At 49.7% G+C, this 26,178-nt stretch overlaps 1 protein-coding gene across 5 annotated transcripts in view; it reads left to right on the forward strand.

Annotated features, from left to right (window-relative positions):
* Positions 1 to 25,399, forward strand: part of OXNAD1 (oxidoreductase NAD binding domain containing 1) — a 44,451-nt gene extending 19,052 nt beyond the window's left edge. For 4 of the 5 annotated variants that reach the window (XM_042238722.1, XM_042238713.1, XM_042238727.1 and 1 more), the window contains exons 5-9: positions 6,015 to 6,121; positions 14,674 to 14,815; positions 23,040 to 23,282; positions 24,047 to 24,155; positions 24,832 to 25,399. In XM_042238722.1, the coding sequence (XP_042094656.1) occupies positions 6,015 to 6,121; positions 14,674 to 14,815; positions 23,040 to 23,282; positions 24,047 to 24,155; positions 24,832 to 24,986 (756 nt within the window). In that variant the 3' untranslated portion in view covers positions 24,987 to 25,399. The remainder of the gene's footprint in view (positions 1 to 6,014; positions 6,122 to 14,673; positions 14,816 to 23,039; positions 23,283 to 24,046; positions 24,156 to 24,831) is intronic. The other variant, XM_042238736.1, reaches the window with a different exon arrangement.
* Positions 25,400 to 26,178: the final 779 nt, after the last annotated feature.

Below are 26,178 nucleotides of genomic sequence, written 5' to 3' on the forward strand. Positions count from 1 at the left end.
AGAGAAACATTGAGAGAGAAAAGCGTTCTGTGTCGGATTATGTTGTTTGAAATGGAAACTGAAGTCGGCAGTTGAATGTGTGAGATTGGAGTTGGCGGCTGGAGATGACCAGTGTGAGAGCCTCGTGGAGAGGAGGGGGCGGGCCTGCGGGACTCCGCCGGGGATGCGCCCACATCTAGCGGTCAAACGGAAGAGGTCGGGCCAGTGGAGGGAACGCGGCGGGAGGGTGTTGAGCAGGTGTGGGTGGAGCCAGCGGGAAGAGCGCTTCCTGGAGGGCGCAGCAGCCACGGGGATGCCGAGTGGCCAGCGCCGGGCGTCGTGCAGTGGGTGGCAGGCGGCCGGAGTGAACACCTTCCGTGCATCGCCGAGTGTGAACGCCTGCCAGGCTGTGGCGGGGAGTCGAGTGGGAAATAAAGTGGAGCCAGGACCGTAGGCCGTGCTTCAGTTTTTTATGTGGATGGGAGCAGAGGCGTGGGGTAACAGCTCGCTGAAGGGAGAGGCTTGTTTTGTGTGTTGTGTTTTGAAAAGAAGCGGAGCACAGGAGTCAAGTGGCTGGGTTCAAGTCTCAGCTTTGCCGCTTAGCAGCTCTGGGACCTCAGTTTTCTCGTGTGCAAAGTGGGGGTGTTGGTGACACTCGCTCCTTGGGGCTGTTGTGACAGTCGAGTCAATTACTGTGCATGCAGCTCCTGGCGAGCTCTCTGGGGGGGCGTTTGCTGGCGGTCTCCTCCTGTGCACGTGTGTTGTCATGGAGCTGAGGGAGAAGAGGGTGCTGCCTGAGAGAGAGGGAAGGCTTGCGGGGCAGAGAGCAGACTCCGTCTGGTGGGTGGCGGAGTCTTGGCGAGGAGCGGGCGAGTGCGTGCTCACACCAGGCCGCGGTGCTGGCGGCTCAGCCACTGACGAGGTCCTGCAGGTGGCAGAGTGTGCGCTCTTGGCTCACCCAGTGATTAGCTTCCGCAAACCCGCCTCTTGTCCTCAGATTCCTGCTCATCAGGTCGCTCCGGCCTCAGTTGGAATCATTTCTCTGGGTCTTGGAGCCCTTATGTGTAAGGTGACACGCTATCCTTGGCAAGGACTGAATGTTCCTTCAGCCCTGGAACGCTCTCTGCCCCAATTGTTTTTGTCTCAGGTTGTCTCCAGGCCTAGCTGGGTCTCACTTTTTAAGCCAGCAAAAGAATGAATGGGCGTGGATGGGGGAAGGCAGCCGGGTTTCCCAGAGAAAGGCCCGTTTCCTGCAGAGACTTCTGTGGCAGCAGGAACCTCAAAATACCATCCACAGAACCTTTCAGTCAGTAGGATGGCGTTTCCTTGTAGGTGCTGACTCCGTCAAAGCATGAAAAATGTGTGCTACTGAGAGCTGGCTTGTTGTTTTGTTGAGCAGTAGAAGAGTTTTTTTTATGGGAAACTTCATTTCCTGCCATGTGTTTTAACTTAGGACGTTGCTGGTTGAGGTTTCAGTTGTGGAATCTTCTGGTTCATTGAGTATGAGAACAAGTACAAATGTTAAAATATATAGTTTCTCCATCACGTTTTCCCTTTTCACTAAAAGTAGAGAAAGAATAACATAACCAGAGCCATGATTGCAGATCTTAATTACATGAAATTGTTTTTAGAATAAAAGTGATATGGCCTTCAAAAAGATTTTGCTAGTATTTTTCACTCTGCGTCACCAGGAATCTGTTTATAGTGAACAGTATTTGTATTGAGAAAATAAAATGTTAAGAGGGAGACGTGTTTAAAAATCAGGGATTGTGCAAGGTAGTTTGCATTTTTGCCCAGATTATTTAGACTAATCGCCACAGGAATGTTGCCTTTTATAGTAATATAAGTAGGCAAAAAGCGTCTGGGGACGTTTTCATGAAGGCTATCCAAATGAAAAGTGGACCTTTCCAGTAGGAGGCGTAACTTCATTCCCTTCTTCATTGAATTCTTTATTTGGACTTTGGCAAACAAACTGTTGTTGATGGTATTTTAGATGGTCTGGCGTTTGCTGACTGAGCAAGCTTGTGTTTCAGCTCAGGTTCTCTGCGCCTCCACGCCACCCCCCACCCCTCCCGGCCCATGACATGAATGTCACTCCCCTGCCACCAGGTGACTCTTTAGGATGTGTTTAAAGCTTGCACTTACCTAGATTTTAATGAATCTGACAGAAGCCCTTTAAACTGTTACAGGTGAAATAATCGAGCTCTTGGCTGTTTTCACAGATTATTATACTGAAAGAAAATAATGAAAACAAATGTTTCTCTTTTGTAAACCTGTCCTACTGAAGAGTCCTGTCCCACTGAAAAGATCCCCGTCTTCCCCGCCCTCTCCTGTGTTTTGAATATGAACTAGGCCAGGCTTTCTTCAACGGTCTCCCACCTCCTTTCTTCTTTCTGTTTTGACCATAAAAAGCTCCTGAATTTCTACTAACCTTTGTTTCAGAAACCAGTTTTAGGTCACTTTGAGTTAGAGTTTTGCTCCATTCTACAAATATTTACTGACTCTTGACTGTGCATTTAGCCCTGAGCTCAAGGTTGGGAGTTGATCTAGATATCGGTTCTGTCCCCTCCTACCTGCCGGAGGCTTGTGGTCTGTGTGTGGAAAAGATATGTTTATGAATATTTCCATTTACATAAAACGTGCTAAGTGGGATAGACAGGTGGAAACGACAGAAGTTCAGGCGAGAAGAGTGGGATTCCTGGCTCAGGGTGGTGGTGGGTGAGCCGGGGGAGAAGGCTTGAGGGGAGCTCATGGAGCGGGCTCCAGGATGAGCCAGGCTGTGTGTGCCTGTGCCCAATGTGGGTTTGACATGCTGAGTCCCGGGTGGACCCAGAACGGAAGCCCCAGCTGCGGGAGGCGGCTGCTTTGGCAGGGCCCCTGAGTGAGGCACAGCCTTCTCCACCTCAGCCCCGCTGGGGCCAGGCCCTGGGCTCCAGAAGGGTTGTGGAAGGAAGGAGCGTGGTGGGTTTAGTCGTGCTTGTCGGTGACTTTGCCTTTGGGACAGAGCTCTCAGGCGGCCAAGGGCTGGGCAGACCTGGGCATGACTCTGGGCTCAGCCATGCCCAAGTGCTCGTGAGCACATCACCGACCCTTTCTGTTTGCTCTTCTGCAGAATGGAGGGTAATAGTCCTGTCTCTTGGGGTGGAATGTGGTTGTCCGTATTAGCTGCGTGAATTAATGTGCATTAAGTGTCTGCCTCAGAACCCGGAGTGCTCCTGCGCTGGGTGCCCCTCAGGTGCTGGCTGTCATCACGGAGAGTGCAGCTGTGAGCTGGCAGTTGGCAGAAAAGGAAAGCCGCGTCGGGGTGAAGGGACAGTAGCTTTGGGAGTGCTTGAGGGCCTTGGCCCGGGGGCGGAGAGTGAGCAGGGGTGAGGCTCCTGGTCAGGAGTGGGAGGAGGAGCAGAGAAGGGTCAGGGGGATGAGGTCAGGGAGGCAGGGGGGCGGGGGAGTTCTGTGTCCCATGTGCCAGGCAAGGAGGAGGCCTCGGGACGTGCAGAGGAAGTCGGAAGTGTCCGATTCAGAGCGATCAGGGAGGCTGAGAACTGAGGCGGGGCGTTGAGTGTGGTTGTCGGAGAAGATGCCCCCCAGCCCTGGGGGAGGTCACAGGAGGGCAGCAGCCAGGTGGCCGTGGGCACCGAGAGTGTCGGGGAGCAGGGACGGTTTTGTTGGATAGAAGAGTGTCAGTAGATTCTGGGTTAAAGGCTGGGTTTCCAAAATAAAGACAGTATGGCTTTTAAGTTGATTCTAAGCAAAATAACGTGGAGACTGTGGTTCCAAGGCCACCGGGCTGCCCATGAGAACCGCCGCCTGGCGTTGGGTGCTCGGCCTTCAAGGCCCTGTGTGGCGGCAGCAATGGTGTGACCTGTGCAGTGGTGCATGGATCGAGTATAAGATTGCCCTGTAATGGCAGATACACACTGGTGGACTCGTTACCATTAATGTAGTAAGCTACAGTCGACGCTTACTGAGCACTTCCTCAGGGGCAGCAGTGCTGCTCACACAGGCTTTGCGTGAGGCGCCCCTCCCGCCAGCTCTGTGAGGGGCGAACACTGTTCTTGTCACCGAGCTGAGGGGCCGGGCTCACACGTGTGCCCAGGCTCACACGGCTGGCCCATGGTGGAGCCAGGCTGCGGCAGCTGCACTGTGGCTGTGGGGCCCTGGCTGCAAACAGCCATCCTCTGCTGCTTCCTTTTGTCGGCTGAGTTGTTGAGGAGGGACCGCTAGCATCGGGCATCGTGTCTGATGAGTTGGAGGATCTGGGGCACAGGCTGGACGTGAGGGAAGGCTGGTGGGAGCTGAGTGAGGCGGCCTTTCAGGCAGGGTGAGTGGGGCTGGGATCACAGAGGCGCAGGCAGAGGCTCCGCAGGGCAGAGCCAACCTGACTTGCTCTCAGGGACAGGAGAGAGGGCTGGTCAGAACGCTGAGAAAGGTCCTCAGTGGCGGGGGTTTTACAGGAGCACGAGAAAGCCAGCACCTTTTCAGAGGTGCTTTGCGGTCGGGGAGACCACCAGCATCTGGAGAACTTTCCTGTGGAATTTTAGGAGTTGTCTCCCACTGCTCGTTTGACTAGACTTGGTCCTACTGGAGAAAAGGGGCTGGATGAGGTCACATTCGTTGGAAGGACTGATGTTGAAGCTGAAACTCCAGTCAGTACTTTGGCCACCTGATGCGAAGAACTGACTCATTGGAAAAGACCCCGATGCTGGGAAAGATTGAAGACGGGAGGAGAAGGGGACGACAGGGTGAGATGGTTGGATGGCATCACCAACTCGACGGACATGAGTTTGGGTGGACTCTGGGAGTTGGTGATGGACAGGGAGGGCTGGCGTGCTGTGGTCCATGGGGTTGCAGAGTCGAACATGTTGGAGCAACTGAACTGAAACTCCCATTAGGAAGGGAGGCCCCCTGACCTTGACCGAGCCCAGGGGCGCCCCCTGGTGGAGCTGAAAAGGTAACACAGGCAGAAAGGCTGTATTTGAACGCCTGCTGCTGGTGGGATTTGCTGCCAGAAGTGGAGCCCAGAGCGGTAGGAGGCGGGGAGTCTTACTGTCTTCTCTCTGCTGTTGTGAAGAAGTCCCAGCTCTGGGCGGAGGAAGCAACAAGGAACGGCGGAAGTAGAACCACGCGGAGCGAATGTGGGGCGTGGGTGACACTGAACTGAGGAGAGCCTGACTCAGGCCTTCTTAGGATTTTCTGAAAATCAGACACGTCAGTTAAAACAGTGCTTCTCTGGCGACCTGTAGCAAAAGGCTGTTTTCGTTGCTGTTTGAAGGTTGTGAACTGTTTATATCTTGTAAAATACAATAAAAATGAACTGGAAAAGATAAATGAAGGAAACAGAGACACAGGGAGCACACACCCAATTTGTTGTCTGTTGTCAGAGTCAACAGAGACACAGTTTACTCTTTGAAATTGCTAAACACAAAGTTTCTAAGTGTTTGCTTTTCATTTCTGAAATCAGCGTGACTTGGACTTAGGCAGGCTTAGGACAAACACAGGCTTGCGGCTGACCATGGCTCTCATTAGCGTGCTTGCTCCAGAGCAGTCAGGCTGCAGGCAGGGCCCACGGGGCTGGCGGGGGGGGCGGGGGGGCTCTTTCCAGAGCGCCCAGCCCGGTGCTGGCACACGCTGCACACTCAGCAAATATGCGCTTGTTAAACAGTCCCCTCAAGAGAGTTTCTATACGCAGAATAAAATTCAATGAGTATGATAGCAAGTCTCCCCAAATAATTGAAGTTTGTTCATCTGGTGGTAGGCAGAATTCTGAAGCAAAGTATGCTTTACCTTGTTTTACAATTTTTGAAAACCACATCTTTGTGGAGTAAAAAAAAAATAATGCAGTTACTAGAAAGCCAGTTTGTTTCCGAGTTGAGCACCCCTATGGACATGAGTCTGAGTGAACTCCGGGAGTTGGTGATGGACAGGGAGGCCTGGTGTGCTGCGATTCATGGGGTCGCAAAGAGTCGGACACGACTGAGTGACTGAACTGAGCTGAGCTGAACGGAACCTCAGGCAGCATCATCTTTTGGTTCCAGGTCGTTTCGGCAGCCAAGGTGTGTGGAGTAGCCAGCGAGTCCCCGTCGGTGAAGAGGCTCCGCCTGCTCATCGCGGATAAAGACTTTTCTTTTAAGGCCGGCCAGTGGTAAGTGGCTCTTCTGTTTTTTTAGCATGTGTGGTCAAGGTGCCATCAGACACCAGAGCTGCTTTTTCCTTCTTGGAAGTACTTCTGTGACTGCTGTTTCTCCCGGGGAAGAGGAATTCTAGGGTGTCTCCCTTTAGCCTGAGCCTCTTCCTGGCATGGAGAACCTGACTCCTTTCCTAGCCTCAGGGCCCACCTTGGTTCTGAGCCCCGGAGCCTCTCAGCTGTAGATGAACGTTGCTGCCTTGAGTTTCCAGAGGGAGGCAGAGCGGTGAGTCGTAGTCCGGACCCGACAACTCTGACAGCTGGTTCTGCTCCGCAGGCCTGGCTGCCGATAGAGTGCACTGCAGTCGTCTTCTCTGCCTCCCTTACGTGTTGCTGGGGGTGGATACATTTCTAAAAAATCAGCCTTTATGTCAAACGCCTAGTAAACGCAGAAGTCTGAAACTGGTTATGGCAACCAGTCTTGTCGCAGAGGTGCCCACCCTCTCTCCTGAATTCTGCAATCTTCACGCCTTGTCTGGGTTGAGTTGAAATAGCTTTTGCAGAATTTGTTAGCAGGACCCTCCCCCTGCATTGGACCCAGCCTGCGTCGTGCTCATGGCCGAGGGCTGGTCAGTATGCTGACGGGGGAGCAGCCCAGCTGTCCCAGTGTTCCTGCGAAGGGCCTCACTGAGTGGCTGTGGAATTTGGATAGTAAAGAGCGCAACCCGTATTTCCTTAGGAAAGGTGTGTTTGGGTGTCTGTTTCCTTTATTTAAATCCAGCTTTCATTTCTAAATGAGTTTCTGGCATGTCAATCTTGGTCGTCTTTCTTAGGAGCCACTTGACTAATTTTGGCAGTCCATCTGGAAATGTGGTTTTGTTAGGAGGAGGATGTGTGATAATAGCAAGAGTTAGCAGGCTTGTGTTAATAGTTTGCTTTGAATTTAGAACCAGAAAACAAGATGCTGATTGCAATAATTTGCGCTTGTGAAGCAATTTACTGCAATCTTTGCACATGTTCAGTGATACATATTAAGTGCATTTGGGCTGTTTCGAGGGGGGGTTGGCAACGTTTTTGCCCTTCAAAACTAGTTTAGCAGTTATTGCGTTGAAATGTGCAAACTCCATTTATAAGGATCTGCCTTTCCACGTTTCTCTCGGGGAGGCGTTTGTGGCCTGTGCACACCGTTATCTGTGTGCCTTCCGCTTGGAATGGTGCCGACTCTGACCCCGGTGTCCTGATTAGAGAAAGCTGTGCCTTGGTTATCCTGCTGCTCCCGCGGTGTGCGTGCGAGTATAGTAAGAAAACGTCATCATCTCCTAGTGATATGCACAGAAATAGGGTCTCCCCCTGAGCCTCAGTGGAAGACTCCCTGGGGTGGCGCCGCGTCTGCCGCGTCACTGGATGGCTCTGGTAGCCCCGTCCGCGTGGGCGCTGGCTCAGTGCATGCCGGACAGAGGGTGGCGGGGCGGGGTCTGCTCCAGCTGGCCCGTGTTTCCCTGCCAGGCGAGTCGGTCCCTCATCCCTGGCGTCGACCGTCTTCCTGAGAAGGTGCTGCCTTAACACCGCCTCTCCGCACGGCTCTGGACGCTGTGAGCTCTTTGGCCGTGTGACTTGGTGGTTACCGAGGTGGTGGGCACTGCTCCGTCGGCGCTGTCGCTGGGGCGGCTTGCTCGCAGGCTCTCTTAGATGGTTGGCTCGCCCGTCACCCCACGTGGCACTCGGGGGGAGAGAGGAGGGGGCTGCCGTGCGCTCACGGGGTTGGGGTGGTCGGAGAGAGAGCTGCTGGAGCCGTGACCCCTCGTCCATGGACTCTGGACCGGTGGTCCCTGCCGACACGTGCCAGGCTCCGAGGGGAGGCACAGAGCCGCCTCTGAGTGCGAGAGTGCACGCTCTGCGGCCTTGGGCCCTGGCCCTCGGGTGGACACTCCCAGCCTAGACCAGGGGTGGTGCTCCGGGGCTGTTGGCTGCTGGGGTTCCTGTACTGGGAGACAGCTCTCAGATCTCACGCCATCCCATCCAGAGAGAAAGGGAGAACTCCTTCAGACCAGTTTTCCGCACGAGCAGGGCTGAACCTTCCCGGCTTCTCCCACCAGGAGCTCACGGCTTAGCACACAGCTCCCTGGGGAGTCCTGCTCTGGACCTTGATTGGAGCTCCCCTGACCGAGGGGGGAAGGATGGAGCTGGGCATGGCCCCAACAGTCTCCCCTCGCCCGTGAGTGCCCGGGGCTGCCAGGTTCAGAGCCCCTGGGTGCTGGTGAGTGCCTGGGGCTGCCAGGTTCAGCGTACCCAGGGTGTCGGTGCTATGGGCGGGTCCATCCCGGGGTCTGTGTCACGCGTCCCAGTTTGCCGCCCTGCCTTCCACCTGCCGCCCTGCCTCCCACCTGCCGCCCTCCCCTCCCACCTGGCGCCCTGCCTTCCACCTGCCGCCCTGCCTCCCACCTGCCGCCCTCCCCTCCCACCTGGCTCCCTGCCTTCCACCTGGCGCCCTGCCTCCCACCTGCCGCCCTGGCTTCCACCTGCCGCCCTGCCTTCCACCTGCCGCCCTGCCCTCCCACCTGCCGCTCTGGCTTCCACCTGCCACTCTGCCTTCCACCTGCCGCCCTGCCTTCCACCTGCCGCCCTGCCCTCCCACCTGCCGCCCTGGCTTCCACCTGCCACTCTGCCTTCCACCTGCCGCCCTGGCTTCCACCTGCCGCCCTGCCTTCCACCTGCCGCCCTGCCTTCCACCTGCCGCCCTGGCTTCCACCTGCCACTCTGCAAGGTGGGCGGCTTCCTTTTTGCTCGGGGCTTCGGTTCCCATGTCCTTGAAGAGGAAAGAGTAACAGTTCGGTGTTGTAGGGTGTGGCAGGCATTTGGCACAGTGCCTGGGGTTTATGCATTTGTTTTGGGTGTCTGTTGTAGCCAGTGCTTTGCTCAGGCCATCAGAGAGCATGCGTGCTGGTGAGGTCCCCTGTGAGGAGTGTCTGTGGGGTCCTGGGGACAGACTGAGCTCCTTGCCAGCCTCCTGTGCACCGAGGCTGCTGTGGGAAGAGCAGCCGGCCTGCGAGGAGTGGGCAGGCGCACGCCGCCGGTGCCTGCTGCACGCCCGGGCTGTGTGCAGAACACACCGGGGAGCAGGCAACGCATTTCTGAGTGGGGCAAGCTGTGTCTCTGACTTCATATGAGATAACAGGATTTCACGCTTGAAAGTGCTCAGGGTAAGGAGGTGAGAGGAGCCAGGTTAGAGAACTAGGACTCTCCGCTGCCTGCCAGCAGGGCAGCTGCACTGCAAACGTAAACGCGGCGCCGCCACAGCCCCGACTCAGGCCCACGTGGAGGCGGTGCCGCGTTCCTGGGAGTCTCTGGGCAGGTGGTGTCCTCCTCCACAGCCTGTCTGATGAGCACTGCCTTTCAGGACTCCTCTGTGAAGTCTTTCCTGATGCCTCCATCCCTGGTGGATTTAACTGCTTTCTTTTTCCTCCCCTCTCCTCCCCTCCGCATGTCCCACCCACCCCCCAGCAGATTTTTTAAAAAATAAAATGCGGTAGCTTTCTATTTCCCCGATAACATCAGGATCACATGTTGGAGCTACGCAGGTGTCTGCGCTAAGCACGAGCGCTTCCAGACTCATCTCAGGTGACGCTGCCTTCTCTCTCCCAAGCGGATTCTTTCATGCTAGTGGTCAGTCGTGTCTGATTCTGCGACTCTCTGAACTGTGGCGTACCCGGCTCCCCTGTTCATGGCATTCTCTGGGCAAGAATACTGGAGTGGGTTGCCATTTCCTCCTCCAAGGGATCCCCCTGACCCAGGGACTGGGTCAGACCCAAGGGGTCTTCTGTGTCCCCTTTATTTCAGGCAGATTCTTTGCCTGCTGAGCCATGAGTTAACCTTCCTCCCATGAGGGAGGTGAGGGCAGGACCCAAGACAGACTTGCGTCTTCACCGCCAGCACCGGCCTCTGCGCCTGTACATGGCCGGCAGAAGGGCTGGCTGTCTGTGCTGAGTCGGGCGGCTGAGAGTGGGGATCTCAGGGCGACGCGGGGTCCCTCGGCTGCGGCCCGTGTGCCCGCTGTGTGCTGGGCCCTGGGTGGGACGAGGCTGCCTGTGGCACCGCGGCCATGGACACGCGTGCTTCGCTGCAGTGGGGGCCCTGTCCCTCTGCTCTTCATGTACTCGCTGTGAAGGACGGCATTTTTAACGGTGTGTGCGTGAGTGTGTGTGTGTGTGTAAAACTCACTCTTTCTTGGAAAGATGTCTCACTAAATACGCGTTGTGATATTTCTCAAGCCTATTCAGATGCGGTTCTTCTGCAGCGTTTCATGAAGGCCCTTCTCCCTAAAGGTGGAGGGTTTCCAGAGTTCCTAGAGAAGAGGGATTCGCCCTCAGGTACCGGAGAAAAAGGTCTCTATCAACATCAAGCAGCAGAGGGTGCTATAGTTCAGGAAATAAAGCAGCAAAATTAGCTCAGAGATTAGTCTTTTTTAAACAGACACTATGGAAATGCCATTCACCTCTTCTCTGAAAGCATATAGCAACGGTGTTAGTAAGTGCTAACTATCGTCTTTTAAAATTTGTATCTTGTCTGAAATGGAAGGGAAATTATTCGTGGGAAAGAAGGAAGTAAATACAGGCAGAAATAACCTGGGGACCTTTTCTGGAGCACTTCCTGCCCAGAACTTGTTTTCTAAGACTAAAAAATGACCAGGTACCTAAGGCCAGAGTTGAGAAGAGAACAGCTTCTAAGGCTATAGATCAGATCAGGAGAGGATATCAAGTGCTTTTTTCTCCCCAGGGCGGGGGATGAGACTGTCGCCTTTTTTTGATTATACTGTCTGTCCTTCGAAGGCTGAGGATCAGCTCTAATGGATAGTCCTTCGAAGGCTGAGGATCAGCTCTAATGGATACATGAGTTTCCTGGACGTGGGGATGGGAATTTTCTGTGGTCTCAGTTGGTAGTAAATTTCTCTTTCCTTGGTATGTGACTAGATTTATTGCATTTCCTAGAACCCTCACCCAAAAAAAGTATGTGGCGTGCAGTTATTGAGGGCTTGAAACTCACAAGAGTTCTCCACTCCAGGAGAGTGCTTAGAAGCAAAGAAGGCAACGTGAGACAGCCAGAATTTAGGAGGCTGCATCAGCCTATTCAATGCCAGCAAGAGAGTTTTTGTTGATTCTTTTTCACATTTAGGAAACTCTTTTATCAAGATAAACGTATCATAAAATTCACCATTTAAAAGGTACAGTTCAGTGATTTCCAGTATATTCACAGAATTGAATTCACAGTATATTGTAGAATTGTGCGGTGATCAGCCAGTCAACTTTCAGCACATGCTCGCCATCCCAGAAGGAAGCTCTGCCCTGACTGTCATTCACTCCCCATCCTCACCCGTGGGCACCCGCTCTTCTAGTTCCTGTCTTCCGTGGATTTCCTGTTCGGGACACTCCGTGTCAGTGGAATTCTGTAGTGTGTGGTCTTTTTCGTGACCAGCTTCCTGCACTACGCTCAGTTCTCTGACTTCCCTGGGGGCTCAGACGGTAAAGCCTCTGTCTACAGTGCGGGAGACCCGGGTTCAATCCCTGGGTCGGGAAGATCTCCTGGAGAAGGCCATGGCGCCCCACTCCAGTACTCTTGCCTGGAAAATCCCGTGGGCACCGGGGCCTGGCAGGGGGTCGCAGAGTGGGACACGGCTGAGCGACGTCACTTCCACTTCACGCGGTTTCGCTGCCCATCTGCCCGTGGCGTGCTTCAGAACTTCATCCCGTCCCGCGAACGTGCCGCCTTTGTTTCCCTGTTCGTCAGTTGGAGAACATTTAGCTTGTTTGGAACTTTTAGGCTGTTACCAGTAATGCTGCTGTGAACATTCGTGTGCATATTTTTAAGGGGATATATATTTTCTTTTTTCTTGAGTATATACCTCAGAGTAGAAGTGCTGTCACATCTTCACATTTTCAGGCACTGCCAAATTGTTCTTTAAAGTAGCAAGGCCATGTTACGTTCCCGTCAGCAGTGTGCAAAGGTTCCAGTGTCTCCCGATCCCCACTGACACTCGCCATTGTCGTCTTGATCAGCCATGCGTCCAGGTGAGAGTGACCTAATGGCTCATTGTGATTTTAATGTGCATTTCCCTAATGACAGATGAGGTTGAGCGATTTTTCATGTACTTATTATCCATTTATGTATCTTCTTTGGAAAAATGTTTGTAAAGTCCTTTGCCCACTTTTGAAATGTGATTTTATTATCTATGTGTCTGTGCTGGGTCTTTGTTGCTGTGTGGCCTGCTCTCTAGTTTTGGGGAGCAGGAGCTCCCAGGTGTGGTGCGTGCGTCTCTCGTTGCTGAGGCTTCTCTGCTTGTGGAGCGCAGGCTCCAGGTGTGTGGCTCAGGAGCTGTGGTTCCCAGGCCCTAGAGCACGGGCCCAAAGTTGTGACACGGAGGCTTAGTTGCTCCTTTCCCAGACCAGCGTCTCCTGCACTGGCAGGCAGGTCCTTTTCCACCGAGCCACCAGGGAAGCCCCCTTTACCCATGTTTTGAACCTTCTTTTTATTACTATATTCTGTATATAAATTACTTGTTAGATACATGATTTAGAAATATTTTCTCCCATTCCGAGGGTCATCTTTTAACTGTCCTGACGGCGGGTACTACACCCAAGTGTGCGGCGCAGAAGTCTTCGTTTTCTGCAGCCGAGGTTCTCCAGTTTCTCTCGGACCTTTGTGTTCTAGTGTCGTTTCTGAGTGACTGGCCGTGAAGAGCCGCTCCTGTGGAAGTCTGGGTTTATGATTTTAATGTTTATATTTAGGTCTGTGGTCTAATCAGAGTTAACGTTTGTATATGGTATAAGGTAGGAGTCCAGCTGTATTCTTTCCCAGTTACTATTCACTTGTCCTAGCGCTTTTTTTTTAATTGAAGTATAGTTGATTTTCAGTGTTGTGTTAGTTTCTGGTGGACAGCACAGTGATTTAGTCGTGTGTGTGTGTGTGTTTATTCTTTTTCAGATTCTTTTTCCTTTATAGATTATTATAAAACCATCACCACTTACTGAAAAGACCCTTCTTCTGCATTAAATTGTGTTGCTAGCCTTGTTGGAAATCAGTTGACCATAAAACTAAGTTTATTTTTTGGTTCTCAGTCTTTTGCCTTTGATACCTGCCTGTCCTAACACCAGTACCACAGTGTCGTCATTACAGTGACTTAAAACAATTTTCAAACCAGAAGGTGCGAATCCTCCAAATTTATTCTTCTTTTTAAAGATTATTTTGATGATTCTAGGCTCCTTGAATTTCATATCAGTTTTATGATCAACTTATCAAAGAAACCAGCTAGGGTTTGCTAGGCATTGTATTAAATCTGTAGATCAATTTGGGAACTATCGTCATCTTAATAATATTAAGTCTTCCAGCCCATGAATATAAGAAGCCTTTCTGTTTATTTAGATCTCTTTGATTTTTTTTCAATAATGTAGTTTTTAGTGTATAAGTCTTACACTTCTTTTGTGAAGTTTATTCCCAATTATTTTATTACTTTATTATAAATAGGACTTTTTCTTAATTTTACATTTAGACTGTTCATTGCTTTATTATTTATTTTATATTCTGCAACTTTATTTGAAGTTGTTTAATAGTTCTCATATATTTATAGTAAATTCATTAGGATTTTCTGTATATAGTGTTACGTCATCCGCAGCTTCTTACTCTTTAATCCGGATGCCTCTTATTTCACTTTCTTGCTTAATTGCCTTGGCTAGAATGTCTGGTACAGTGTTGAGTAGAATTGGTCAGAGCAGACATCTTTGTCTTCTTTCTCTTCTCAGGTGGGGAATTTTCAGCCTTTCAGGGTTAAATATGATTAGATATTTTGTAGTTGTCTTTATCAGGCTGAGGAAATTACCATTTATTCCTGGTTTGTCGAGTGTATCTATTATGTAAGGGTGTCGAATTTTGTCAAATGCCGTTTTTGCGTCTGTTGAGATGATCACATGGATTTTGTCCTTTATTGTGTTAAGTGGTTTAAGTCATTGATGATTTTCTATGTTGAGCCAATATTCTTGAGAGTTGTGCATCTGTATTCATAAGGGATGTTGATCTGTAGTTTAGTTTAGTCTGGCTTTAGTATCAGAATAATACTGACGTGGTAGAGTGAAGTGGAAAGTTTTTTTCTGTTTTGGGGGGAAGTATTTGTGAAAGACAAGCATTAATTCTTCTTCAGATGTTTAACAGAGTTCACCTCTGCTGCCATCTGGACTTACCCTTATGGGAAATTTTTAAATTATACTAATTCAGTCCATTTATTATGGATCTGTTCAGATTTTCTGTTTCTTCTAGAGTCCAGTTTGGTAGTTTGTGCTTTTCTAGGAATGCATTCATTTCATCTGAGTAAGCCATTTTTTTGTCTTACGGTTATTCATAGAATTCCTTTATAATTTTTTTTTTTGTGAAGTTGGTGATAATGTCCCATCTTTCATTCTTGATTTTAGTAATTATATTTTTCTCCTTTTTTCTTAGTCATTCTAGCTAAAATTTTGTCGGTTGTGTTTACCTTGCACTTTAAAAATTGCATTAACGATAGTCGATTTATTTGCCTTTTCTTTTAGGGTTGATTTTTTTATCCCAGGAGTCTCTGTGGTTGGTGGGTTCTCAATATGCTCCAGCCCTAGGCTGCTGGAACAAGAGAGAATGATAGAGCTGGCAGTGAAACATACCAGCCACCCTCCTGCTCTCTGGATCCACAATCAGGTGAGCAAACCTCTGTTTAAACTTGGAGATCTGGGCTCTCTGCCTCTCACAAAATTCAGCTCACTTAATCCACCTAAGGAACCTAGGCTTGGGTGCAAAGGGTACACGCTCGCAGGGAGCGCCCTTCCGTCCAGAATTAGATTCCAGAAGCGGTACAGGAGCAGCATATTTGTTTATTTTTTACTTTCTGGCCGTGCCACGTGGCGTGTGGGGTCCCAGCTCGCCAACCAGGGACAGAACCTGCACCCCACGCAGTGGGGGCCACCCGGGGCCACCAAGGAGGCCCCCAAGAAGCAGGGTCGTGTTGGTGCACTAAAGGATGATGCAGAGATACCCTGGGGTCGGGAAACCCCTCCTGGGTCCCCAGGCAGTATTCAGTGGGATCCTGCTATAGAATTAAGGCATTTTACTTTATATGTAAGTTGTTGAAAATGGGCTCTCTGGGTGTCTTGTCAGTGGTAATTCTATTAATCAGATTATTTTGTCCTCACTGTCCTAAGTGAAGGGAATTAAGCTACCGTTCTCTCATTATCTGGGGGGGAAACAATCTCTGATTACACACTTGTCCTGCCCAGACCTGAACTCTGCTAACCCCGTGGTGCGGTCACCTCTCTATTTCAGTCTCGGGAAAGCTCTTCACTCATGAGTCTGAGACGGAGTCCACGTTTTTTGCTAATAACTCATGGTTCACCGTGGGACTCAGCACAGCCCTATGCTGCTCCTTACTACCTACTAGAATTCTGATAACAAAGAGTGAGCTCAGGAAAGATTTGTCTTCTTGATTTTTGATCCTTGTCTTTTTTTTTTTTCACTGCCATCCCCTTCATTTCTAGGGTGTGCCTTCTTTACTTATCAACAATCTCCATCCCATCCCAGGCACTTTCTTCTCCTCTTTACTAGAAAGGAGAATGGGGGTGTGTCTGCTCAGTCCTTAAATCTTGTCTGACTCTATGCGACCCCATGGCATGTAGCCCACCCACCAGGCTCCCCTGTCCATGGGATTTTCTAGGCAAGAGTACTGGAGTAGGTTGCCATTTCCTCCTCCAGGGCATGTTCCTGACCCAGGGACTGAACCCGGATATCCTGCATTAGCAGGCGAATTCTTTACCACTGAGCCACCTGGGGACACAAAACAGAGTGTGCTGTATTGTAAATATTGTAGATACAGACAAACTGATTTTGAAATTTATATGGAAAAGAAAAGAAACTGGGATGGCAAAAGCAGTTTTGAAAAAGGAGCCTAAAGTGTGAGGAATCACATGGCTCAAATTTAAGATTAAAATAAGGCCACAATAATCAATGCAGTGTAGTATTGGTGAAGGAGTAGGCATGGAGATCAAAGGGACAAATTAAAGCATTCAGAATAGACTGACACGTACAGCCTTTTGAACTTTGACAGAGGTGCTAAAGAAACTCAACGGAGAAGCAGTGACCTTTTCAACAAACCGTGCTGAGCAGTTGTCTGTCCATATGCAAAAATAAAACAGAGAACCCTGACCTAGATCTCACACTTTATATTCAAAATTAAAATATGTTGTAGGCGTAAGGTCCAAAATGTAAAACCATAAGGTTTAGAAGACATAGGAAATACTTTGAACAGCAAGGCAGGCAGATAGTTATTAGACATGACACAGAAAGCAAGATCCACAAAAGGAAAGATTCATATATCGAATTTAATCAAAACTAAAATTTTTTTTTCTACAAAATACACTATTAACAGAAACTTAAAAAACAAGCCACAGCCTAGAAGAAAGTGGTTGCAAATTAGACATCCAACAAAGGACTTGTATCCAAAATGAATAAAGAACTCAAAAGGCAGCAAAAAGAAAACAAACCTAATTTTTAAATGGACAGAGGATTAAACACTTTCCTAAGAGGATATAAGGATGACAGATAAGCGGCGGAATGACAGTCCACATCATCCATCATCAGGGAAGTGCAGGTTAGAGCCACACCTGGTGGGCTGCGCCTGCAGGCCTATTAGAATGGCTGCGATCTAAAGTGCCGACCATAGCAGGTGGTGCCGGTGGCGCGGAGCAGCTGGAACTCTCGCGTTGCTTCTAGTGCCAGCAGGGCTGCGAGTCTGCAGCCGTCCCGGGAAGCGTCTCTGCAGTCTCATGTGCAACCAGTACACACTTGACCGTAACACCTAGCAGTGTGACTCCTGGGTATTCATTCTAGAGAAACAAAAGAATTGTTCATACAGAAATCTGAACGGGCGTGCTTATAGCGGTTCTATTCATGGTCCTCGAAACCTGGAAACAATGTGAACGCCCCTCAGCAGGTGAGTGGGTTAGGAGCTGCGACGCATTCATACGGCGCACAGGCAGACCTTGCCGTGCTGTGTTCCACTTTACTACACTTTACGGATGATTGTGTTCTTGGGGACGCCAGAGGATGAGGCGGCTGGATGGCATCACTGACTTGATGGACACAGGTTTGAGTGGACTCCGGGAGTTGGTGATGGGCAGGGAGGCCTGGCGTGCTGCGGTTCATGGGGTCGCTAAGAGTCGGACACGACTGAGCAACTGAACTGAACTGATATTTGAATGTTTGTGGCAACCCTGCGCTGTTAGATGGTTGTTAGCATTTTTTTTTAGGTTTTATAAGGTTTTCTATGAAGAAATATTTTTATTAATGTAATCTACAACATTGTATGGGTTTCCGATGTACAGCGGTGACTCAGCTATTCATAAGTGCGTGTGCGTTCTTTCTCAGACTCCTTTCCATTATAGGCTATTATAAGGTATTGAACATAGTTCCCTGCGCCGTGTTGTAGGTCCTCGGTGTTTACTGTCTTAGTCATAGTAGCGCATGGATGTTAATCCCAAACTCCTGATTTCTCTCTCCCCTGCTTTCCCCTTTGGTGACCGTAAGTTTGTTCTGTATGTCTGAGAGTCTGTTTCTGTTTCGTAAATACATTTTTTGTATCCTCTTTTGGACTTCATATGTGGTACATGATATTTGTCTTTCTCTCTGACTGACCTCGCTTACTATGGCGCTCTCCAAGTCCATCCCTGAAGCTTCACACGGCATCTTCCGTTCTTTCCTGAGGCTGAGTAGTACTCGGTTGCATTTGTGTAGCGCCTCTTCTTTATCCATCCATCTGTGGAGGGACAGCTCGGCTGTTCCCGTGTCTTGGCGACTGTGAATACTGCTGCTGTGAACATCGGCGCCTGTATCTTCCCAAATCAGAGTTTTTCTCTAGATGTGCCCAGGACTGGGGTTGCAGGGTCATATGGGAGCGCTAGTCTTAGTGTTAAGGGCCTTCCACGCTTTTCTCCATAGTGGCTATATCAGTTTATTTTCCCACCACTGATTCTTTAGTATTTATTTGTAGACTTTTTGAAGATGGTCATTCTGACGGGAGTGAGGTGAGGTGGTTCCTTGTAGTTTTTTGATTTGCATTTCTCCAGTAATCCATGCTATGGAGCGTCTTTTCCTGGGCCTGTAGGCCATCTGGATGTCTTTGGAGAAATGTCTGTTTAGGTCTTCTGCCCATGTTTTAATTTTTTTTTTTCCTTTTTTATATTAAGCTTTATGAGCTGTTTGTATATTTTGAAAATTAAACCCTTGTTGGTAGCAGCATTTGCAAATGTTTTCCTGTAGTCTTTTTGTTTATGTTTTCCTTTGCTATGCAAAGGAAAGCTCTTAAGTTTAATTAGGTCCTATTTTTTTATTTTCGTTTTTTATTTTCATTACTCTAGGAGATAGATCCAAGAAAATATTGCTGTGATTTCTGTCAAAGAGTAGCCTATATTCTCCTCTAGTTTTATAGTATCTGGTCTTAACATTTAGGTATTTAATCCATTTTGAGGTTTTATTTTTCTGTACGGTGTTAGAGAATGTTCTTATTTCATTCTTTTACATACAGCTGTCCAGTTTTCCCAGCACCACTTTAGTCAAGAGTTTGTCTTTTCTCCACTGTGTATTTTTGCCTCCTTTGTCATCGATTAATTGGCCATAAGTGTGGATTTATTTCTGGGCTTACTGACCTTTTCCTTTGATCTATCTGTCTATGCCAGTACAAAACTGTTTTGATTGCTATAGCTTAGAATTAATAGTGTAAAGTATTTTAAAATTAACCTATGTACTTTTTTTTAAGACATAATGCTGTGGCACACTTAAAAGACTAAAGTATAGTGTAAGCATGACTTTTACACTCACTGGGAAACCGAACAGTAGCTGTGGTCTTCCTCGTGGCCCAGCGATAAAGAACCTGGCTGCCGGTGCAGGAGATGCAGGTGTGATCCCTGAGTCAGGAAGATCCCCTGGAGAAGGGAATGGTGACCCACTCCAGTATTCTTGCTGGGAAAATTCCATGGACAGGGGAGCCTGGCGGGCTACAGTCCATGGGGTCACAAAGAGTCCAGCATGACTGAACATGCTCAAGCAAGCACGCTTGATGTCAGTACTTCATGGCAGTGGTCTGGAACCAAGTCCGTAGTACTTCCCAGGTCTGCCTGTATTTGTTATTCAGCAGTAAAAACAGATCAGCTGTTGGTGCATACAGCAATGTAGGTGACCCTCAGGGGCGCTGTGTTGCGTGAAAGAAGCCAGTCTCCTTCATGCTTCAGTCTGGAAGACAGAAATACAGCAATAAACCAGACCAGTGCTCGATGGGGTCGAGCGGGGAAGGGTGGGAGCAGAGAGGGCTAGCAGAGTGGAGTCTGGGGGCTAACGGGACTGTTCGGTGTCTTGGTGTTGGTGGTAGCTGCACTTCTCTACGTTTGTGTTAAAATTCATCGAACTGTGTAACAAAAAGAAAAGCGAAACTGTTACTGGAAGATAATTTTAAAATCTAAAAGATTTCTAAACCTACAGCAGCATAAAAAATGTATTCTTAGGTTTTACACGGCACATTGTGTCAGTTTAGACACATCTCCAGCTGCTTGCCTTAGCGTTTCCATTGTAAGCGTATCTCACATTTTTTCCCTGTGTCCTTCATTTGGTGTGGCCTCGGCTACCTCATTGCTTTTTAGATTCTCTGTGGATTTTCCCCTGTTGCTATCTCCAGAATGTATCCTGAGCTGATAACACATACCCTGGGGGCGGGAGCGGCAGGGGTGCCCTGTGCCCTGAGCTCTGTTAGAAGCAGCTCAGCCACCCTGGCCCGTAGTGCCATGCGCCGCCTCCAGCCACCCACGTGACCTGAACCTGGTCCTGGTCCATAGCTCCCTGCTTGGTTTCATGGCTCATTGACGTTTCAATGAAGGAACTTATTCTAAGAGGCTGTAGAAAATCTCCACGTGGCATTGCTTAAATGCACATCCTGATTGTGGAAGCCTGCTCCACTCTGCCCAGTGGGAGTTGCAGGCAGCCTTTATGAAGTCAGGTTTTTCTTGGAACCGTTCTCACGTGGCTGTTTTCCTCCTGAGGATTTGTCTTATTAAGCTATTAGAGTGGACAATAGAGGCACGTGAGTGTCTGGGTGGCAGCAGGCTGCTCTGCTGGGACATGGAAACGTCTTCCTTTATCGTATCTACTCTGGCTCAGGCTCCTGGCAGCGTAAAGGGTTCTAGACAGCTATTGTGTGCTGGGCTCCAGTTGCTGTGAAAAAGTGGTTTATTTCACAAGTAGAAAATCTACACCCAAATTAGATACATGGCCGTGTAATTGGAGGTAATGTCCCGTTACGTGCTTGTGTCTTATGCTCTACAGTGCTTTTGAGTCCCATGTTCCTGCTACCCTGGCGGTTTTCATTGATCAACAAAAGACAAAGATGGCTTTTGATTCTTTCCAGATGCCAGCAAATTAGGAGATAGATCTCCTAAAGATCATCTTGTCATGAAAGAGACAACAGGCTGCTTGAGTATTTTCTTTCCCTGGGGCACGTTTTCTTGCCAACTTTAGGGTTGAAAATACTCCGGTTTCTAAAAACGATAACCTAAAGGCTTTGCTTGTTGTCATCACTAAGCACGCTGCAGGTGACCATTGGGTAAAGTGTCTTCTCTCCTGTTTCTTAGCCTCTTTTACTCCTCGATTCTTACAGATAGAGAAATATATATAAATATATATAAAGAGAGAGGCAAGCCAGAAGGGGAGGGGGTTAGACAGGGATTAACTCCCCTGTCGTCCTGAGGTCGAGCCTCTGCAGATTTCTGTTTTCGAGACTTGTAAGGAAGGAGCATTGTAAAAGTACGTGGTAGCCGGTGTCGCAGTTCCTAGGTTTTAGTTATGCCATCACTGACTCGATGGACCTGAGTCTGAGTGAACTCCGGGAGTTGGTGATGGACAGGGAGGCCTGGCGTGCTGCGATTCATGGGGTCGCAAAGAGTCGGACACGACCGAGCGCCTGGACTGAATGGAATGTGCCCTTGCAGCTGATTTCTTCTGTCAAAAATGAAAACTCACTTACCATCCTTCATGTAAAAATCTCCTATATATTTAAAATAGTTCAGTTCAGTCGCTCAGTCGTGTCTCTTTGCGACCCCATGAATCACAGCACACCAGGCCTCCCTGTCCATCACCAACTCCCAGAGTTCACTCAAACTCACCTCCATCGAGTCGGTGATGCCATCCAGCCATCTCATCCTCTGTCGTGCCCTTCTCCTCTTGCCCCTAATCCCTCCCAGCATCAGGGTCTTTTCCAGTGAGTCAACTCTTCACACGAGGTGGCCAAAGTATTGGAGTTTCAGCTTCAACATCAGTCCTTCCAAAGAACACCCAGGACTGACCTCCTTTAGGATGGACTGCTTGGATCTCCTTGCAGTCTAAGGGACTCTCAAGAGTCTTCTCCAACACCACAGCTCAAAAGCATCAATTCTTTGGTGCTCAGCTTTCTTCACAGTCCAACTCTCACATCCATACATGACCACTGGAAAAACCATAGTCTTGACTAGACAGACCTTTGTTGGCAAAGTAATGTCTCTGCTTTTTAATATGCTGTCTATAGTACAAAGTATAATACAAAGGAGAAGCAAAGGAAAGTGATCCATAATCAGACTGTGCTTCAGCACAGAAATGGTGAGTGACGTGAAAGTCCCTCAGTCATGTCTGAGTCTTTGCGACCCCATGGACTATACACTCCATGGGATTCTCCAGGCCAGAACACTGGAGTGGGCAGCCTTTCCCTTCTCCAGGGGATCTTCCCAGCCCACGGATTGAACCCAGGTGTCCTGCATTGCAGGGGGATTCTTTAGCAGCTGAGCCACCAGGGAAGCCCAGGAAACTAGAAGGTAGCCTGAGGCAGTCGGTCAGGCTTCTGCTCCTGCACGTCTGCAAATGCAGATGGAGCACCGCAGTCGCCTGGCGACAGGACCACCCATGCGTGCTGCACTCTCGGGTCTGGTTTTCTAGAACAGTGAACATGCTTGGTAAAGTTCTGGACACAACACCACACAGTCTACATGGTTGTAACATTCTGGAAAATTCAGGTGACAGTAGATCCATGCAAATACTGCTTTCAGTTTTTTTTATAAAATGAGTTAGGGTCTAGTCTCGGATCCTTGCAAACTGGTTTCACCTCCATGAACGTCCCGTGGGTCGTTCAGAAAGATCATGCAGGGCAGCCTGTGTGCGTTGCAGATCACAGTGTGCTGTCAGACTGGCTCTCTGACTTTAAAAAGTCCTCATTTGTTGTATCTGCCGATTCCGGTGGTGTACATGCCCCCCGGATGGCTGGCATCAAACTACCCGCAGAGACTGGCTCACGGAACTCCTGCAGGTTTAGCCGTCTGCTTAGTAGGAGCAGCTTTGGGACACCCCTGAGTTCACATCCGGCATCTCGGGCCCCCTCAGATCACGGTTACACCCTCCAGTATGCCCCCCTTGGGGCAGCGTGCCCCCCCTGGAGAGCCAGCGCATGCAGCTCTGACGGTCACCCTCGTGTAAATGTCCTCACCCGGGAGCAGCCCCTTTGCCTACAGCGGTGGGAGTGGTCCTCACCTCCTGCTTCCAGGCTGTCCCCTGGGCCCAGGGCCTCTCTGCACAAGCCAGCTAGTTCATCACCCAGAAAGTCAGCACGTGGCAGAGTCCCTGAGGTAGGCCTCCTTGTCTCCATCCGGCGTGGCTGTGCCGCCTGCATCACGAAGGCGGACGCGCAACAGCCTGGGTGACGGGCGAGTGGAATCAGTTCACGGCCCTGCAGCCACTGTGAGTGAGTGAAGATGGGCCCAGAAACTGATAGGTGCGCCGGGGGCGGACACTCAGCCTTACTACGGGTGAGTATTTGATGTAAGGCCTTTGCCACAGAGGACTGAAGGCTCTTCTCTGTCCCCCGCAGTGCACCCTGGACTCCGAGGTGGCTGTGAGAGTCGGGGGGGAGTTCTTCTTTGACCCGCAGCCTGCGGACGCCTCCAGAAACCTCGTGTTGATCGCGGGAGGCGTCGGGATTAACCCCCTGCTTTCCATCCTGCGGCACGCAGCTGACCTCCTCAGAGGGCGGGCAAGCACGGGACGGGGGTATGAGATGGGGACAGTCAGACTGCTCTACAGCGCGAAAGACACCAGCGAGCTCCTCTTCAAGGTAGGGAGCAGTGTGCATCTCGTTTAGCTGGGCGTGAGCAGGCTTGCGCACGGGCCTTTCTTCTCTCCATTCGCTCTTCTCTCCAACAGTTCAAACCAGAGGCCTGAAGTGAGAATTAACCAACACACCCTATCCTGCCCAGAACTATTAAAAAGCTAGTGCTAAGGAGCTCCCAGTGCAGTGACAGAAGATGGCAGGTCTGGTGGGCTTGAGTCTGGAGGTGGGTGAGCAGAAAATTCAGCCTGCCTCCGGGGCTCCCCAGAGGGTCAAGAGGCCTACAAGTGGATGTGGGTGCCCAAGGAGTAGGTGTGACCCAGCTCAGTACGTGAGATCCCCATCGGCTGCATCTGCAGGAACTAAGTCCATCTGACAGGAGAAGGCTGTCGCTCTGGGTAGCCCTGCAGCTGCAAGGATGAACAACAGAAGAGAAACAGTTAAAAGACACAACTGTGGTCAGGAAACTGCTGCTTAATTGCCCACGACTGAGAGAGAAGAAAAAAGCAAAAACTCCTGGAGAGTTAGTAATATGCTTGTTAGCATATTCAGATTTCAATTAAAGGCAGATAGCACCCTCCCCCCCACCCCCCGCACTCAGATTGCTCTGGCCTGCCCGGCTGCAAACAATGCCTCTCTAAGTGGAGAGCTGAGCGCGGACGTGTGCAGAATTGGCAGTGGAGCTTCGGCGTCCGGGCGGGGGGTGGGAGGTGCACATCTGTTTTGATTTTTTAAAATTGTTGTGTGACCAAATACATTTGACATTCCAGAAAAATATCCTCGATCTAGTAAATGAATTTCCTGAGAAGATTGCCTGCAGTTTGCATGTTACAAAACAGACTACACAAATCACTGCAGACCTCAGACCATACATCACGGGTGAGTCTCCTAAAAGGTATTTTGACTGTCTCCATGCCGTTACCGTCTGGATGTACCAGTTGGTTGAGGGTAAATGCTTTATTGTTGGGATTTGCTGGGTGGGAATGTCACTACCTGGGGGATTGAGAGATGATTCATCATGGAAACATAAGGAGAGATTAGTTGGGTTCACTTATTATATACAGATCTCCTGCTGCCTATATTAAAAATTTATTTTCTGCATTTTTTAAGGGGACCTTTGCGTCATTGCTGTAATATGCATACAGAGAATTTATCCTCCGGCTTTGACTGAATCAGTTCCATTTGCCATTAATAGTCATTTAAATTTCTCGTGGTTTCCCCTCCTGGAAGGATTTCTCAGAAAGCAGTCTAGTTACTTTGCTGAAGGCAGTTTTGAATCTGTCCCAAAGACCAGCACGCTGCCCGGCCCTGTCTGGAGAGCGCGTGGTGACCGGCTGCCCGCGTCGCTCGCTGTGGCTTCAGGAAGCCTGGAGACACGCTCTCGGCTGGGGTCCGGCCTGGACACCTGCGGGAGCCAATGGGTGGATGACTCGGGGCGCAACCTCTGGGCCCAGTTATTGAAAATAAACTCTGTTGCCAAGTTGTGGTCAGTGCTTCCTCCTTTCAGTACAAACACATCTGGCTCAACTTGGTGTTTATTCTGTGTTTTCGGCAGAAGGAAGAATAACGCAGAAGGAGATAAGAGATCACATTTCGAAAGAGACCTTGTTCTACATTTGTGGTCCACCTCCCATGACAGACTTCTTCTCCAAGGAGCTGGAGAGCAGCCGTGTCCCCAGAGAGCACATCTGCTTTGAGAAGTGGTGGTAGGGGCAGGTGGGGCCGGGAGAAGGAGGCAGACGAGGTCCGTAAGGCTCACACACAGGACGCTCTGCGGTTCGGCCCATGATTTTCCTCTGCCCACTCTCCTCTCAAGGCTGTGGACTCTGCCCAGTTGGAGAAACCAGTAAAATCAGCTGACAGTTAAATTATAAACTTGTTGCAAAAACTTCATTAATTAAACTTATTTTTACTGCATTGACTTTCTCTTATGAATAACTGATTATCTCATGGTGTACCTTGAATTGGTCAATACATATTTTCTCTTCTTTTAAGGGAAAAAAGACACATCCTTCAGCCATATGAAACCACGGTTTTGTGTGTGAAATGCAGGCTCTTTAAATTATTTGACAGCCACCTATGTATCTTTTGTTGAATAAACGTAAATGTAATTTCATTTGAAATGGTTTCTGTTTAATGTCTTAGTTTTCCTTCTTGTGGCCTGCAGCCTCGTTTCTTCAGACCATTAAAAGTTGGGTTTGGAAATAGAAAGCTGTTAGGAAAATTGCTTTAGGGTATTGAACATCCAGCTTATTTGTTTCTGTTAATGAATATCCTAAGTATGTATCCTGACTGTGAGTTTCTTCTCAGATGAAACCTTTTCTGAGGCCCGTGACTTGGCTGGCTGTCTCAGTGCTCCACGTGGGAGGCGGCTTCTCTTTCAGGACCAAGGTGACTATGAGTGCTGTGTTCTCTGTGATTCTGCCCTCAGTGGCTGAGCTTGATGGGCTGTAGAAGTGTGCTCAGGATTGATCAGGGGGTGCAGAGCTGATTCCAAGGCCTGCTGCTCTGCCTCGTATTTCATTCTTTGGCCAGGGTTGTTCCTGGCACCACGGCTATTGAGTGGCTGAAAGAGAGCAGCTACCATTTAAGCGCCTGCTAAGCCTGGGGTCAGGAGGCGGTCCCCAGAATGGGTGGAGAGAGTTGAGAGCCTTGTCCGAGGCTGCTCTGGTGGAACTGCTAGGAAAGAGACTATACTCTTTAACTTGTGTAGATTTTTAAAAATCTGAGAAATGTCCCCAGGCTTAGGCCAGGCCCTCCTTTCTATGCCAAGGACCGCGGCTGGCTTCTTAGAGAACCTCATGAGGTGCATGGGGTCTGGGAAGAGAGGCAGACCAGCGTGGAGGTGCAGGGACCATAGAGAGTCCAGTCCGCAGCTGAGGAGAGAGGGCAGGGGCCCTTT

Source organism: Ovis aries, chromosome 1 (assembly GCF_016772045.2).
Source record: "Ovis aries strain OAR_USU_Benz2616 breed Rambouillet chromosome 1, ARS-UI_Ramb_v3.0, whole genome shotgun sequence".
Lineage (NCBI taxonomy): Eukaryota > Metazoa > Chordata > Mammalia > Artiodactyla > Bovidae > Ovis > Ovis aries.